The sequence below is a fragment of the Ptychodera flava genome (genome assembly GCF_041260155.1).
Source record: "Ptychodera flava strain L36383 chromosome 23 unlocalized genomic scaffold, AS_Pfla_20210202 Scaffold_24__1_contigs__length_23054250_pilon, whole genome shotgun sequence".
Taxonomy (NCBI): domain Eukaryota; kingdom Metazoa; phylum Hemichordata; class Enteropneusta; family Ptychoderidae; genus Ptychodera; species Ptychodera flava.
In genome coordinates this window covers 23051146-23066952 of record NW_027248278.1, presented here as the reverse complement: position 1 = coordinate 23066952, position 15807 = coordinate 23051146, and the positions used below count along the sequence as shown (strand labels likewise).

The 15807-nt window shown below is 36.5% G+C and overlaps 1 protein-coding gene across 1 annotated transcript in view; it reads right to left on the bottom strand.

Moving 5' to 3' along the window:
* Positions 1-275: 275 nt before the first annotated feature.
* The window catches only part of LOC139124992 (death-associated protein kinase 1-like), a 353067-nt gene continuing 337535 nt past the window's right edge, over positions 276-15807 (bottom strand). The window contains exons 6-12 of the mRNA XM_070691106.1: positions 13624-13680; positions 11305-11445; positions 10262-10525; positions 9995-10118; positions 9071-9219; positions 8279-8459; positions 276-3647 (exon numbers count right to left, since the gene is read on the bottom strand). Coding sequence (XP_070547207.1) covers positions 8292-8459; positions 9071-9219; positions 9995-10118; positions 10262-10525; positions 11305-11445; positions 13624-13680 — 903 coding nt within the window. The 3' untranslated portion in view covers positions 276-3647; positions 8279-8291. The remainder of the gene's footprint in view (positions 3648-8278; positions 8460-9070; positions 9220-9994; positions 10119-10261; positions 10526-11304; positions 11446-13623; positions 13681-15807) is intronic.

Sequence of the window (15807 nt, the reverse complement as noted above, 5' to 3'; positions counted from 1 at the left end):
TATGAAAATGTCTTAGAATTAAACTATTATGTTTCATTTTGCTACTGTGCACACTGGTTATTTAAGAATCATAAACGAGCACAGGCCCTGGGGTTGAGTTAGAGATCACTTACATCCAGGTAGACCCTACAATAAGTGTACTGTGCTATTATCGAGGACTGTACCAATAAACTGGTATGCTATGTACCTTTCATAAGTGCGTAATTAGGCTCTGATGCGGCATAAATCATCTACTTACGCCTTGCAGTGCTAATGATTTAACGCAAGAATACAATAAAAATACAAAGAATAATTTATTGTTTAAAGACCACTACAGACCTTGTCTAAGCGGTCTGTACATATCAATTAATCAGGTAGAAATAAAAATTGAAAATAATACATATTATTTTGGTGAAAGAAATTTTTATTGAAACCAATCGGAAAACAAGTAAGCTAAAAATAAATGAACCTAAACACAGCAAAGGAACTATTTAAAATGCTCGCTAAAAATAATAAAATGAAAAGTAATGCAGCTGAAATCATATCAAAATAAGAGGTACATTGACGAATTTTTAGAGTCTTCACACAAAAAAAAACAACAAAAACAACAAAAACAAATAAAAAGAATTTTATCTGACGTTCCGGAGCACACACGGCAAAAACTCTGTCACCATATGTCATAGAAGGTTTTTTCCCATGATCATGATCTTTGACAGAATAAGGATTCATCTAACACTGGGACACCCTCTCGTATTGTGCACTGGACGATCAATTGTTACTAGTTCTGGGAAGTATTTTGGGACAAATTCACCTTGATTGACAATTTTCAATATAAGACAAAGAATTTTAAAACGGATTAGTTCTCCGACTGGGAAACAATGTAACTCGTTGGGTATAGGTGTCATATCAGTGTGACGGCCCATCTCCATCGAGCAGTTCTTAGGAGAAGGAGGAAGTGGAATAAAAGATGCCAAAAATATATTTGATGTATACGTATTTTATTCAATTGCTTGTTCAATGTCCTTGCCTTCTTCTTTACATTTATGTCTAAAAATGTTTGTGCTGGTACAAACGATAACTTATTTCAACTTTGATTTTACGTGGCAGACGATTTTTGAACGGTACTAGACCTGAATGAATGTGCCATGTAAACGTGAATATATTGTTAGTAGGAAATCTAGAAAACTATCTTCAGGAAAATAGTCATTTATTTGTCTTTGAAATAAACAGAGCATTGATTTGCTTACACCAGTGTCAACAATGACGCCATCTGACCGATAACAGGATAAACTTTATTTACCATTTTGAAAAAAATAGTATCTGATAAAACAAAAGTCTGAACTTTCTTTTTACCTGCGCACAGTTAATATTTGTGCAATATATAATTATTTTATAGAGTACAATATACTTGAAGATCTAACAATAATTTGAAGTGAGTGTAGAAAATAACCACCAACCTATCGTCAATACCCATTGTGAAGACTGTTGTGATTGTTTCTGAAGGCATTTTATACCCTCAAGTAATGTAAGCATTTACTTTCAAACCCTATAGCATAATAACTTCTGTCGACCTTGAATATTGTAAAAATTATAACTATAATATTTATTCAAGAAATATAACATTACCGTTAATGGCACCAAGGTTGGCATGCATGGTTTTCAGACAACGATTTGGCATGGACATTGTCAATATATTTTTCCAAGCAACTCGCAAAGAAATAGAACATTGCAAACACAATTTCCGAATATTCATTGTTGGTTGGAGTAAGGTTATTAAGCGCAGTCTAAAACAAATATAATATTGGTCATATTGCAATTTGTCATATTTATATGACAAATCGTTCATGCTTAACTGTAATTGAACATAACACTACTCCAACAAGGTGTAAAGGCTTTAGATAGTTTAGGTTACAAACTTCCCATACTACAGAGGGAGGTGTTATTGAACATAACATCAATCTAACATACCTCTAACAGCTCAAGAAAAATAAAGTGACAATAAAAACATTTCATTAAAATCTTGGTACGACACACTGATACACAAACACAAACTATTTTTAATAAGCAATGTTTCAATTCTTGATATCATCCTCGAAAACTGATGATTAAAAGAAAATTTCTTTATATTGCCACAAAATTTCATTTTTTATACTTAAAGTCATCTGAAAAATTGTATAAATTTATTTTTACCAATATGTATGATATGTTGAATTCGTCTTTGTATAATTGAACACACATTTATTGTAAAGGTGCTACTCTCAAATGTGATGTAAAATTAAAGAATGTTTGTTTCTCTGTGTTTTGTTGATGCTGGCCGGTCGATGATCGTGCTGTTTGAATGCACAGACTTCCACAGCATTTGTTGCCGATAAGTTTTGTTCAAGGTAGGCGTGTTTAACCCCGCGTGCAATCTTTTCTTCATTAATCACGACAGGCTTTTTCTGTGATACTGCGGTCCCCTGTTGAAACTCCAAGTCGCTGAAACATGTCGACGATCTCATTTCTAGCTAGCTCTACACGGCAACTTTCATCATTCAGAATTTTATCAAATTGCTGAAAGTACTCTCATACACTGTGGAGCTCTCAGTTGGTGATCTTCCACTTCTCTTTCGCTCTGCCCATCGTTCAGACCACTCTGATAAAATGTGCTTGGTTATTGACATCGATTTACCTTCCCAACCTCGAACTTTGATTGGTGGTATACCCATTAGATCTGCCATTGTCCCATAGTCACCTGCCATCTCTCTCTTTATATCCATGATCATTGAGAATTTTTCCTGTGTATCATGATTCATCCACTTGACGTCACAATCGTATCCAAGAGCACGGAGCAGTGTGGTATCGTATCCGGCGCAAAGCAAATCGGTAGTTTCCTCTTCTTCTCCACCTTCCTCGTCATAGACGTTGACACCTTTCATCTCTGCATCTAAAATCTTCTGCACTGAGTAGAATTTAGTTTTGTCCGGGTCGGTATGGATCCTCAACGAATGGGCGCTAAGGACTTGGCTCTCGATATCACTGCCGGGGCAACTGGCATCTAAAACGTCATCAATCTCTTGAGACACCATTTCAAGTAATTGTTGGCAAGCTCCGATGTGTTTTTCATCCTTTGCCCTGACGCAGATGTGAATCGCCCTCCAACCCCTGGTCATGTACACCAAACATTCAACCATATGGCAAACTTTGATACCATTCTTCCATATTCCACTGGGAGTCTGACCTAGGTCACGGAAATGATTGTAAAGTCTTGCCTGTAGTCGTGGAAACAATCCAGGTGAGAAGCTATCTGTTTCATCTCGACATTGAGTTCTTCGACCGAAATAGATTTGTTTTGTTGGATCCACTGCCCACTGTGATTCTGGCATGTCGTCCACCAATAATGCAGGTGCGATGTACAGCATATCGCTAAGAGATACCGAAGGGCTGTGGTCGGCTTCAAAGACGAGCTCGAATATCTTCAAAAGGTTAAGAAGTAATCCAGTGTCGGCAAATTCACTGAACACTTCGTCGATGTCACTTCGACTGTAGAATTTCTTATTTTTCCGTAACTTCTTGGTGTATTGAAAGAATATTTTCGTTGCCAGCATTGGTCCAAAAACTCTGGAGCACAACCACTGAATATTGAGCACAATTATATCTTCGCCATTAGGATTTTTGATAAAGAGAAGCTGTAAGTAAAAGTAAATTTATGTTCTGAAAAATACATGATAAATATAAATTTGTAATGAAAGTGTGATAATTGTTACTCTCTTAGGATAATGAAATTATAATTCTAACTTATGATATTACATAATGTATATATCACACAGAGCTACTTTAGTGAAGTATTACAGCTAAAACTCTTATAATACATTGAACGCGAAGACAAGCAAAATAAAAATTATATCGCAATGGAACATGATTATGCTACCGTAAAGGAGCGCTTATCCAACTATTGGTACAAATGACAATATTCTATATCTTCTGAGTTGAGCGACAATGCAAATTTGCAAGGACAGCGATTGTCAAACACAAAACACGTCAGATGTATTTATTTTAATTATTTACTTTTATTTATTTGATTAGGAACAACAAACAAAACGTAAGAGAAATGCAATCCATAACATGCAAGCGGTTGATAAATATACAAGAAACAAGTGACAAAACCTGAGGAAAAATACAAAATTAAGACGAATAAATGGTATGAAATAAGAATTTCGATCTCAGGAATGCAGTCATCAATACACACATTCAGCATGTCCTAGATGCTCCAACTTTTTCGTCGACGTTGTCTTCGCCGTTAAGCAGTGTTAATTTTCGAGGTGGCATACATAAGGAAATGGCCGATAATGGTGTATTGATCCATGAAGGTAATTAACAACATCAACAAAGTAAGGTGTGTTGATGGAGGACGACAACACAAGATGATCTTAGAGACAGCTGGGTCAGTTGTTAAGACTACAACCCAACACTCATCAGGGGCCTCAATAATTACAGGAGTGGACTGGGGGAATAAGGGGAGGGTCACTTTTAAGAAACCTGGCCAATAGGGAGGGTTACAATTCAGCTCACGTGTTTACACGTGGGCTAATGTCATAGCGATGTCTGTCAGTCTGCCCGTGTTTGTCTCTGTGTGTGAGTGTGTGTGTGTGTGTCTGTCTGTCTGTTTACACGATAACTCAAAAAAACGCCTGAACAGATTCAAGTCAGATTTAGTACACAGGTTCAGTATGCTACTTGCAAGAACTGATTAGATTTTGGTGAGTGTGGCTTGCATGTTAGTGAAGTTATGCAATATCATTTTTTTCCATACAATGGTACCCTATGGAGACCGTAATGACAATGTAGACATATATCAGGAATTACTGCACAAAATTTCATGAAACTTTTCACATATGACGATCTCAATATTATGATGATACTGTGAGTGTCATGTCAATTATCTGCTCATTTGCATATTCAATGAACTTTTGTTATTAGTGACATAACTCTGAAATTCCTGCACCAAACTTGATGATACGTGCAACAAATATAGATCTGATATATATCTAATTATACTTAGAAGCATTGGGCAGTGTCAAGTTAATAAATAGCTCATTTGCATATTTTATGAAGTTTTATAATTAGTCATATAACTCCGATATAACTGCACCAAATTTAATGAATTCTGCTGCAGATACTGATCTGACTGATATCTAACTGTGGTGTAAAGCACTTAGTAGTGTCAAGTTAATTAAGGGTTCATTTGCATATTTAATGAACTTTGTAATTAGGTATATAAACTGATATTACGGCACCCAAGAAGTGACATCTGGTACAGATATTGATCTGATAAATATCTAATTGTACTGACAAGCATTTGGCAGTGTCACGTTAACAAATAGCTCATTTGCATATTTCATGAGGTTTTGTAATTAGTCATATAACTCCAAAATAACTGCACCAAATGTGATGAAATCTGCTGCAGATACTGATCCGACAAATAGCTAACGGTGTTGTAAAGCATTTAGCTGTGTGGAGTTAAGTGTGGGTTCATTTGCATATTTAATAAACTTTGTAATAAGTGATATTACTCCAAAATTACATCATTACATTTGGTGAAACTTGCTACAGATATTGATCTGATAAATATTTAATTGCTGAGAAGCACTGGGCGTGTCAAGTTAATAATTAGCTCATTTACATATTAAAGAAAGTTTTTGTAATTGATGATTTAACTCTGAGAGTACTGTTCGAAAGTTGATGAAACCTGCTACATAAAATGATATAAAAGATCTCTGATTGTTCATATTACACGCCTCACATGGGTGTCGATTATATTGGTATTAATTAGGTTTATTGACAGGAATATTGAAAAACATAATACAATAAATCCTCGTCAGAGATAGTTACTCTGGCAGTAGACAGGATACACGTCTAGTCTTATCAGAAGTCTGTCTTCCACTCCACGTAGTTTGCTCAACTGAACTGCTCTCAGAATATACAATGTCTGTCTTTGTTCTTGTGTTTTGGTTAGTGATTATCCTGAGGTCTGCAAATGTTGGGTAACATCTCCTTGCTCGTTGAGACAGGCCAAAAGTGTCTGATAAATGTCAATACATGTCGAGTCACCAGCAGTCAATTTCAATGCTTGATAAATAAGTTTGTAATAATTTTAAACTCAAAGTCATTCCTTCCATTCAGGCGTCACATTAGTATGTCAAGTTGTTCTGTAAGTATGCTAAAATTCTCTAGTCTCTTTACTGACTATTAATGACCTGTTGTGAAACACGTGAGCAAATTCAGTTCATTTCTGGATATAAACTTATCCTAGGGGTAGGGTCCCTTTTTACAGAAGCTGATTTCATGGCAAGTGCATACTCATTATCAGCAAGCTCCACAAGCAGAGAGTATTCAGTGGTATCCTACATTAAACACCTTGAACAGTTAAAACAGATGAAAAACAAGGGACAAAAACGTATGGAATAAGATGAATAATGTATATTAATATCAAACGTCAATAAATGCGCTAATAACGTTTGAAAAACATTGATTATATTTCTCTCATAGACTTCCATGTATAATAAATCAACATTTAGGTGAAATTCAAAATCAAATTTCTTGCACACAATGGCACATGTAACCACCCTAGTCGTATCAAGTAAATTATTATAAATAATAAGGCGTTCATAAATACACAGAATTACTTAATTTGTATTAAACACTATTCATAGTTTCCTCATAGACTACCACCATGTATAATATATAATGAATCTACATTTTGGTGGGATTCCAAAATCAACTTTCTTGCACACATATAGCTAGTTTTGTGGATGGAGGGGCATTGTAAATATTTTGCCTGATAGACTCCCACGTATTATGATTTGATATTTTTGGATGAAAATATAATATATAAGCCACATCTTTCCTTCGTATAATTGCGCCAAATATGGTTAACTTCGGCATATGCATGAAATATCATGTCCCTTCAAAAAAAAATGTGTGATCAATTGCGAACTCTCTTTCAAAGTGCCAGTCCGTAACTAACATAACAATGAAAAATTATCTTGTAAATTATTAGCTAATACTGTTTCAGTTATTCCTGGGCGAATACTGCAGTGGTATGCGGAAGGTGAATTTTAGGGATTGGTCACTTTTTAGACACAAAGATGGGGAGGGTCACATTTTACAATACAGATCTGAACGGAATTCCCCCAACCCAACCCTTTTGATAACCGAAGGCTCCCTGAAAGTGTACCAAGTCCAGCTGACATTCATTACAAGTTTAAATTGTTCTAACTTAGAATAGATTATACTCGTTCAGCAGTTCAATGGAGTTGTCCGAGTTCCGATTTTTCCAGTAAGAAGGGTTGGTAGTATTTGAGAGGTCAGGCGTCGAAGTCTAAAATATATCAGATAAATGAAAGTTGCCACAAATAAATATCAGATCATTGGGCCTGTAAATTGAAGTTATTTCCTAGAATGATTTGTCACACTCTTCAAGCAAAGACGGATGAACAGTTTCTTTGAAAGTTAACAGTTGCAATAAACAGGTTGAATTTGCGAAGTTAAACTGGAACTTAAAAAATTCCATATGTGTTTGAAGATCCGTTCGACACCTTGAGATAAAATAATGTCAGATGGCTAGAATTACACCGCCAACTCTTAGCTTTCTGCCGTTTTCTGTCGATCTGTCTCTCCAGTGAATCAAATTAAAATTATCCAAAATTTGAGATTTGAAAACGTCGTCTCGAAGTCAGTGATCTCCGTCAGTGCAAACATTTCAGCATCATGTTCACTGAAGTGAACAGACAAATCCCAAGTTTACTCACAATGCTGCAAACAGTTCTGATAATAGAGCTTCAAAGTTGAACGAGTGCGGTTAGATTGTACTGGCCCGGGCTTTGTTTGAATGTCACCACTGAGGAGGATACGGAATCTTGTGCCGTGATTTACCTAATAAGGTAATGGCATAGCGCACCTCCATCTGTACAGCGGAGGAGTTCTCGTTCTTGAAGAATTCTCTGCAGGATTATATCAAACCCGGTATCGTAGCGAGCTCCTTCGCAGAGGGCTATCCTGTAGCTCAGGTTGACTGTACACAAGAGCCTGAGACATGTTGCCAGTAAAACGGTCAAAACCATACAGGGAGACAAAGCGGGCATGGGTGCGCGTCGACCAATTGCAATCGACGCAATTGTGTTACTGTGGGCTTTAGATGTGAATTCGATAAGATAGAAATCAAGGGCAAGAAAAAAAACTCGTTGCTTTTCTGTTGTTCTGTTGGTTTCACACATAACGTCAAAATCAAAGTAATACGATTTTTGTGAGAAATCCTTACCTCTCCGATGTTGTCAAGATAAGATGTAGCCGTTGTGAGGAAATCTTCCTCTACCAAGGGATCTATTTTCTTCACTTGTTCCACATAGGCAGGCCAATACCATATGGGAACTTATCGTTGATTTGCCATTTGTTCTTAATATCGGCAATCTTCGCACAAAGTTTAGGTATCTGTTCTTCCTCTAGCAATGGGGATAACGAAATTAAGTGATAAAGTGTTATACCCAGTGGTTATGATGAAACGATCAAAAATGAAAACAGTAAAATCATTATAATATGCCGTATGCTTAGTAAAGAAGACTAAATTTAATTTATTGGACGACTCATAGAGTCAGTCCTTGCGAAAATGAATATAATATGTATATATATATATATATATATATATATATATATATTATATATATATATATATATATATATAATATATTATTACTGTAACTGTATTATACTCAGCATTTCGATTTGCATTAATGTCAACTTTTTAGTTCTGAATTTGACAAGATTCGCTTCCTCAGAAACCGATTCTACTACGTTTCAACCTTTAAACCATTTAGATAAAAACGCTTTTGAACTATTCACCTCCTAAAATGGTTAGGCGGAGATAATTGGTTGTAGCCTGAAAACAGTGAGATAAACAAGCATAGAACATTGCAAAGTAGTAAATAAGCGAAATACGCATCGGCATGCGGTAACGAGTTCTTAAAGTCAATATACAATTAATATTAATGATATTATCGTTGCTTTCACGTGTCGTTACTCATTCGTAGAATACCAAATTAATGACTAAATTTACCTTGCAATTTGATAGACATTTACGAAGTCTGTCCATATCCTTATGTCGTGAATCATGACAATTTAGCAGAAATGTTTCATCCAGTATGTTCAAGTATTCCTCAAACATGACCTGAATCTGCGCTCGTATGTCTTCAACGACCTTGGTTGCTAAAAAGGTAAGCATGAAGCGGTCATTTGTCTTTAAAGACAATACACAAGGTGATAAATATTGTACAAGAGTTCTATTATTCTGTCCCTAATTACTTATTCCAGCCTGAGGCTTTGAAAGTCTGTTCATATATAATTAAAGCAATTGTGGAAACTAAACCTCCCATGCTGGACACAGCCAATCCATAAAAAAATGTCTGGTGATTTACATAACCTTCTTAGATTTCCTGAAATTCTTTAAACGAATGGAAGAAGCTTTCTGCTTCTGATAGGTATGTTTGATTACTCATTCTTAGTGTGATAGAATAAAGTATTGTTCAAAATTGTAAGACATATCACATAAAACAGAACTGTGTAGGGACATCGAATTTTAGCTTAAAATAAACGTGTGGTGAAGGGTTTTTATGTCAAACTAGGTTTTAATTACATGGATTGGTTGCAATTTCTCTGTTATTTCTCTGCAATTTATGCCAGCAGTGCTACAAAGAAGCAAACAGGTCGATTGCATAACAAGCTAGACTGTCCATAATTTATAATCTGAGGTATCTAATTAAACGTAAGCGTATTTTGCGCTGTGCGTGAAATACCACAGATTGGTTTTATTGTAATATATTTGTTGATACTAGATATTCGTAATTTGCGACGGCCTGGAGGTTCGGCTTTGAAAAACTTTCACAGCGTTATTATAAAAAGTGGCTACACTGGTGATGTCAATCGTAATTGAATACTTGCGGCAATGTCTTAGAAAACAATGGTATGTGCATATTTCACTCACCATTATCCTGTAGAAGCTTTTCCACCATATCAGCTCCACTTGCCACTAAAATCACTGTGGGCTTGTTTTCGCTTCTCTGGTCATCTGATATTCTAGACTTGATGAATCTCGGCCATGTCAGTAACTAGTCATGTGAAGATAAGAACGATATTTCTTTGAAACTGTTATAAAAGCGTATACATTAGCAATGAAGAGATATCAATTTTAATATTTTGATCTACAATTTAGATGTTGTGTTATAAGACAATATAAGTTTCATCAACTCACCTCTTCAGTTAATGTACCATCAAAATCGTCTATTACGTCCATTATTTTGAAAACAACCAAGAACAACGAATCGTCCGCCCTCAAGAACATATTATGAGTCACGTAATATTCTGGTTGTCCAGCAAAATCCCACGCTCTGTATTTACCAGCTTTTGGTATATTGACAATGTTGACTTCAATACCAGGCGTCGGTATATGTGTGGTTTTGTCTGGAGGAGGTGCTCTCTCCTCGGATCGACGAGTGAAGTATGCTTCCAAGAAGCCCTGGTCAGTATTACAAGGAATAAAGAGAACGATGGGCAAATTATGAAGCCTTCCTTTCATCATGGTGTTACTTTGGCTTGTAAACTTGGGATATTTTCTGCCTTTTCAAGCACAAATGACAGTAAAAGGTATATGTATGCCACATTAAATGAGCTATAATTATATCTCTTTGAACGAACGCAGAATAGCCTACTATGACACTTTGTACCGCATTTCATGATTTCTGTCGTTAATAAATTGAATACATAGCGAAGTTTTGTAGTAAGTAAAAGCAATAGAAATACTGGCAGCAAACGTTTATTTAGCAGTAGGAGTAATGTATTTCTGTTGACTGAAACGTGAAATTGTAAAACGTAATCTTATATGAATCTCAATCTAAAGTATCTTCACATCACTATGTGTATGCATCTCTGTGTGAATACGTCTGATCTGGCTGCTGCATTTTGATCATAGATTTGTGCATTTTTCTTTTATAGTTTTACTATTAAAAAACAAGCGCATGCAACTAACTTTGTGGCAGCATACTTTGTTTAAAATGGTGCATGCCGTGGAGTCCCGCCAAAATCTTCACTGGGCCGGCGAATACAAACTCATGCAATATGTCAGTCACATATAATACACAACCTAATAGCATTCTGCTAACACAAATTTCACGTCTGTCTGTCTGTCTGTCTGTCTGTCTGTCTGTCTGTCTCTCTGTCTCTCTCTCTCTCTCTCTCTCTCTCTCTCTCTCTCTCTCTCTCTCTCTCTCTCTCTCTCTCTCTCTCTCTCTCTCTTACCCGTTGTAATGATTTCAAAAGAGTGGTTTTTCCAACACCACCAAATCCACACACATTTATCTTGCTACTGTTTCTAGTAACCCCCGACTCTTTCATCAATACACTAAACTCTGCTTCCATGGTAGCTTTTCTCTTTGCAGCCTGAAATACAATGTAAACGTTACGAAAAGTTACGTTTAGTACGACAAGAACACTTACAAAGATTTTAGATATTAATGATAGGCACACACTAGATGCTTTTGGCGAGGCTTCTAGCAGTGAAGCCCGAACATGTTAAGTTTTGTAACAGCAGTGACAGTTTTGATGGCTTCTTATAATTAATTTCAGAGACACTAATTGTCGATGACTGCAATGCTGTTGTATTTTCTCAGAGTGAGACTCAATTGGTCCTGTCAAAACATACCCAGACGTTCTTTACTGTCGATGCTGCCAATCAAAATATCTCTCTTAGCCCTTCGTACATATCAACTACGAAAACAATCAATTTATCGCCACCAGTGTCTATGTATTTCGTGAACTATAAATTGCTGGAGATCACTAGTACTGCTTATTGCCTATCCACGGGCTTACGTTCTTCCCTTTGCAATGTGCATTTTTTCAATAAATTGCTCCAAGGCGATAAATATCAGTAATTAAGCTCTGCGTGGCAGGGCTGTGTGTTCCCGGCTATACATACAGCCCTGCCTCGCAGAACCACATGGTATGACAATAACCGTTAGTCAAACGTCACAGAGACATGTTTTACAAGTGGCCACGAATGTATTTTGTCTAAGACTTGCTCAGAAACAGGCAGTGATTTATGCAGGGCTGATCGAGACTGCAAAGTTTAGAGCCAAGAGGTATAAGTTATGCCTCATTGTATTTATTTTCTTTGATTAGAGAACGTGCAGCAGTCGACACCTACTATCATGATGTTGCGTGATAGAACAAACGACTTGTATTTTACAGTCAGGAAATCCGTTTCTGCTAAATTTATGTGTGACAAATACTGAAACTCTAAACTCAAATGACAAGCGCTGTAAGGAACCGTCTCAGGCTTTCGCATAAGTTCAAGAAACAAAATTCCTTCGTTTACATCAAACCTTACTCCCCGAAACAAAATTTTAAATCAAATTTCAAATTTGAAGACTATTACTCATGGCATAACACGAACGGTTTGGATACAGTTACAGCAAAATGTCATCATGTTCCCTTGATGTCAAACGTTCTCCTGTCGTTTGCCAGTCGTTTTCTACGTGAAACGGCCACTTTTCACGTATTCCTTTTCCGAGAGCGATTTCCACGCTCATTTCACCATAGACTTGATGTTCAAAACTGACATTCCTTTCGATCTGTATTGTTGCTCTTCATTTTATCGATCGTCGTCTCATTTGAGATATTTAAGTTAACAAAAAGGATACAAAGTTGCGCTGAACAAAGCTAAGGTACCTCCTGCAGTGCACTTGCAGACGACGGCACACGCGCGGTAGACGTCGCATATCACACACTACACTGCCGATAACAGTCTAGGCTGAAATTAATATTCTCGTTTGTTTTACCATCGTAGCTTAAAACGGTCAAACTCAAAGTAAAATTTTCATATTTTCTAGTTTTTTCCCCTGTGTTCTATTCTAATAGCTGAGCAAAATCCTTTAGACAATGCGAATGTGTGAGTCGAGTGTGTGAGTCAGTACGAACACGTTTTAACTGGACTTTCTTCAAGTCTATTGGCATATAAAAATCAAAACAGAGTAAATTTAAGGAATAAACTTCAGCAGACTGTCGCATTATTGGTAGGCTGCAGCTGTTAGGTAGATCGTTTCGTAAACGCGATGGTACATAGATATATGAACCTTGTTTGGCCAGCCAGTTACTGCTGCCGAGGAGAGCCGAGTCTGTGAAGAACGGTACGCGTAGGGAACGAGTAGCCAATGTACGCAACGTTCTCGCTGCGAATACAATCTCAACCTCTCTTTTTTTTCCTCACAACAACGTCAGTAAATGTTATATTTCCATAGGAGAGTGTGTTAACCGTGACGGAAAAAGTTTCCCGAAACAGCAGTTCAAATATGATGTCACATGTTGTCTTTGACATGTCGTATGTGACAGGTCGGTAAGAATGCATTGAAAAGGTAAATGCGACGCTAACGTGTGGTAAAGTCTAGGTTGTTTGTGTATCGAATTCATCCTCCTGGCTCCTCGAAAACGTCTGACGAACATAACACTCTGATTTGTTCTTTTTATAGCCAAAGTGGAAGCAAATATCAACCCCTGACAAGATGCATTTGGTTTAATTTAAGAATCGTTTAGGGCGTCTTTAATTGAAGGAAATAAACTTACTTTTAACAATGATTTCACCTTTCTGCCATCAGCAACGTCAAGAGGAGTTTCTCCACGCTGAATAAAATGGAAACAGAAGATGCAAGTTACTTACATGATTAAAGTCTATCGAAAATTTGGTGTTTTTGCAGGTAAACGAAAGCAACGCTAAAAGGGGACCGTTACCCTTACTACAAATCAAGAAATATGGCCATTTAAATAACGGAAATGTGATTTTGCAAGGAAATAGCCAAACTTACAAGAAGGAAGGTTACACGCGCAAGCACTGGTGATCAGATCTGCACTTTTAAATAAATTTTGTTTCTTATTCTTGTTGTGCAATGCATCTACAATGCACCAAATATTAGGTACCACTTTAAAAAGCTGAACTGTTAGTCTGAAAATCTTATTTCATGAAATAAAGTGCATAATTGTAAAACAAATTAAAAATAAATAAAGTCAGTTTCACTAATTTTGAACATCGTAAGCAGAAAACAGCTCTGTTTTTTATGTATGCCTTTATCAATCGAAGATATTTTGATATGATAATATATTTCATCGATAAAATGCAGTTGACAATAAAGAAACCCCCTCAACCCCCTTAGATCTGATAAAAGTCAAACTTCTTAATTAAGGCGCGAATAGGGATAGTCCCTATCTCATCTTGTACTTTAAATGATGCACTATATTCCATAACAACGTCGTGGTGACATCCTTTTCATTTACCGCTGCTAAGTGTGGAGGAGTCTCTCCATACTGCGTGGTTATATAAACAACATAACTGATAATGTGATGAAACCATCACCTTACATATAATGTTTGACTTTAGTCTACAAAAGCTCTCTTCAGTCTTCGATATTGAACAAGCATAATGTGATAATTTTTTTGTAGCATTCTCAAGCTTAACAAATATGCCCGCTTAAAAAAGGTATTGCTTACCGCCTTCTACTAAATCATCGGACTTGTATTGATGTGGAACAGTGCAAGTTTCTGACCAGTCTATAATATGGTTGATATATAAATATCATTTCGTCAGTTCCGAATTATTGAGAAAAATGTACGGAACGGGAAGTGAGCAAATAAAATATATTACTTCCTCCATTTCTCATTCAGTTGATTGCCTCGGTCAAAATATCATGGAAATTATTCCCATGTGGCATTAAAGTATTAAAAAAATAGAATAAACATAAATTCGTAGGTTGACGTGATCGAGGAGGTCTATTTTATGTAATGTTGGAGAGAAACCGTTTTGTGTTGTATAAGAAGCAGGCAGGCACCGTGATACTCGTGTATTTAACCAAATATATGCAACCCTTTCTATGCGTCATTTGTGACTCCAGGGTGATCGAATTACTTTCTACGTCATCTTGGCTGCAAACAATAGAACGCGCACTCTACGACGTGCGCGTCCACTGTAAGGGACGGTGTTACCTGTAAAAAGTACACCGTGATTTGGATGGAAACCCATCTTCATACAACTTATTGTCAGAGGTTTTAGCATGAAAGCTCACGTTGTTGGTTATGATTGAATGATCATTATGTTATTTTCGAAATGTAAGTTTTAAATGATTGAATTCGATATATTTACAAAGTTTTTAGAAATCCCGACACAATAATTTGAAAATGACATCATATTTTTAATCCAATTGTGAGTTTTCCCACTGCACATATGGGGAGGGGGCACAAACGCTGTAGGTTCGAAATCATTTCCATTTGAAAAGATACCTTACTTGAGGTGTGAACTGACTGTCAATCGGTGATTGCTCTACAAATATCACGGGTGATGTCATATTCATAAACATTGTGATCTTTTGTTCTACTTGATCGGTAGTTTATTTACTCTCTGGGGAGTCATAAGCCATTAATTCGGTAACGCGGAAATTTTCCGCGTTCAGGGGATTAGCCTAGATACATGGTTTGTGCCGGCCGATCCCCTCATGGACTTATTTTAAACATAACTTGGTATTCTATTACTCGAGGCATATGTTTCATACCTGTTAGGAAGTCAATTTCAATTATTTCGATTTAAGCCAGCGTCTAGTAAAAAGAGGAAGAGGACAGCAAATTCTGATCATGAACCAAAATAAAATGCCGTCAATAATCAACGGCAAATTCCGTCAATTAATTAGTTCCAGAGACCAGCTCTGGAACTGTTAGTTTTTGCTCACTTCCTTCTTTCTTTCTTCTTTCTTTCTTTCTTTCTTT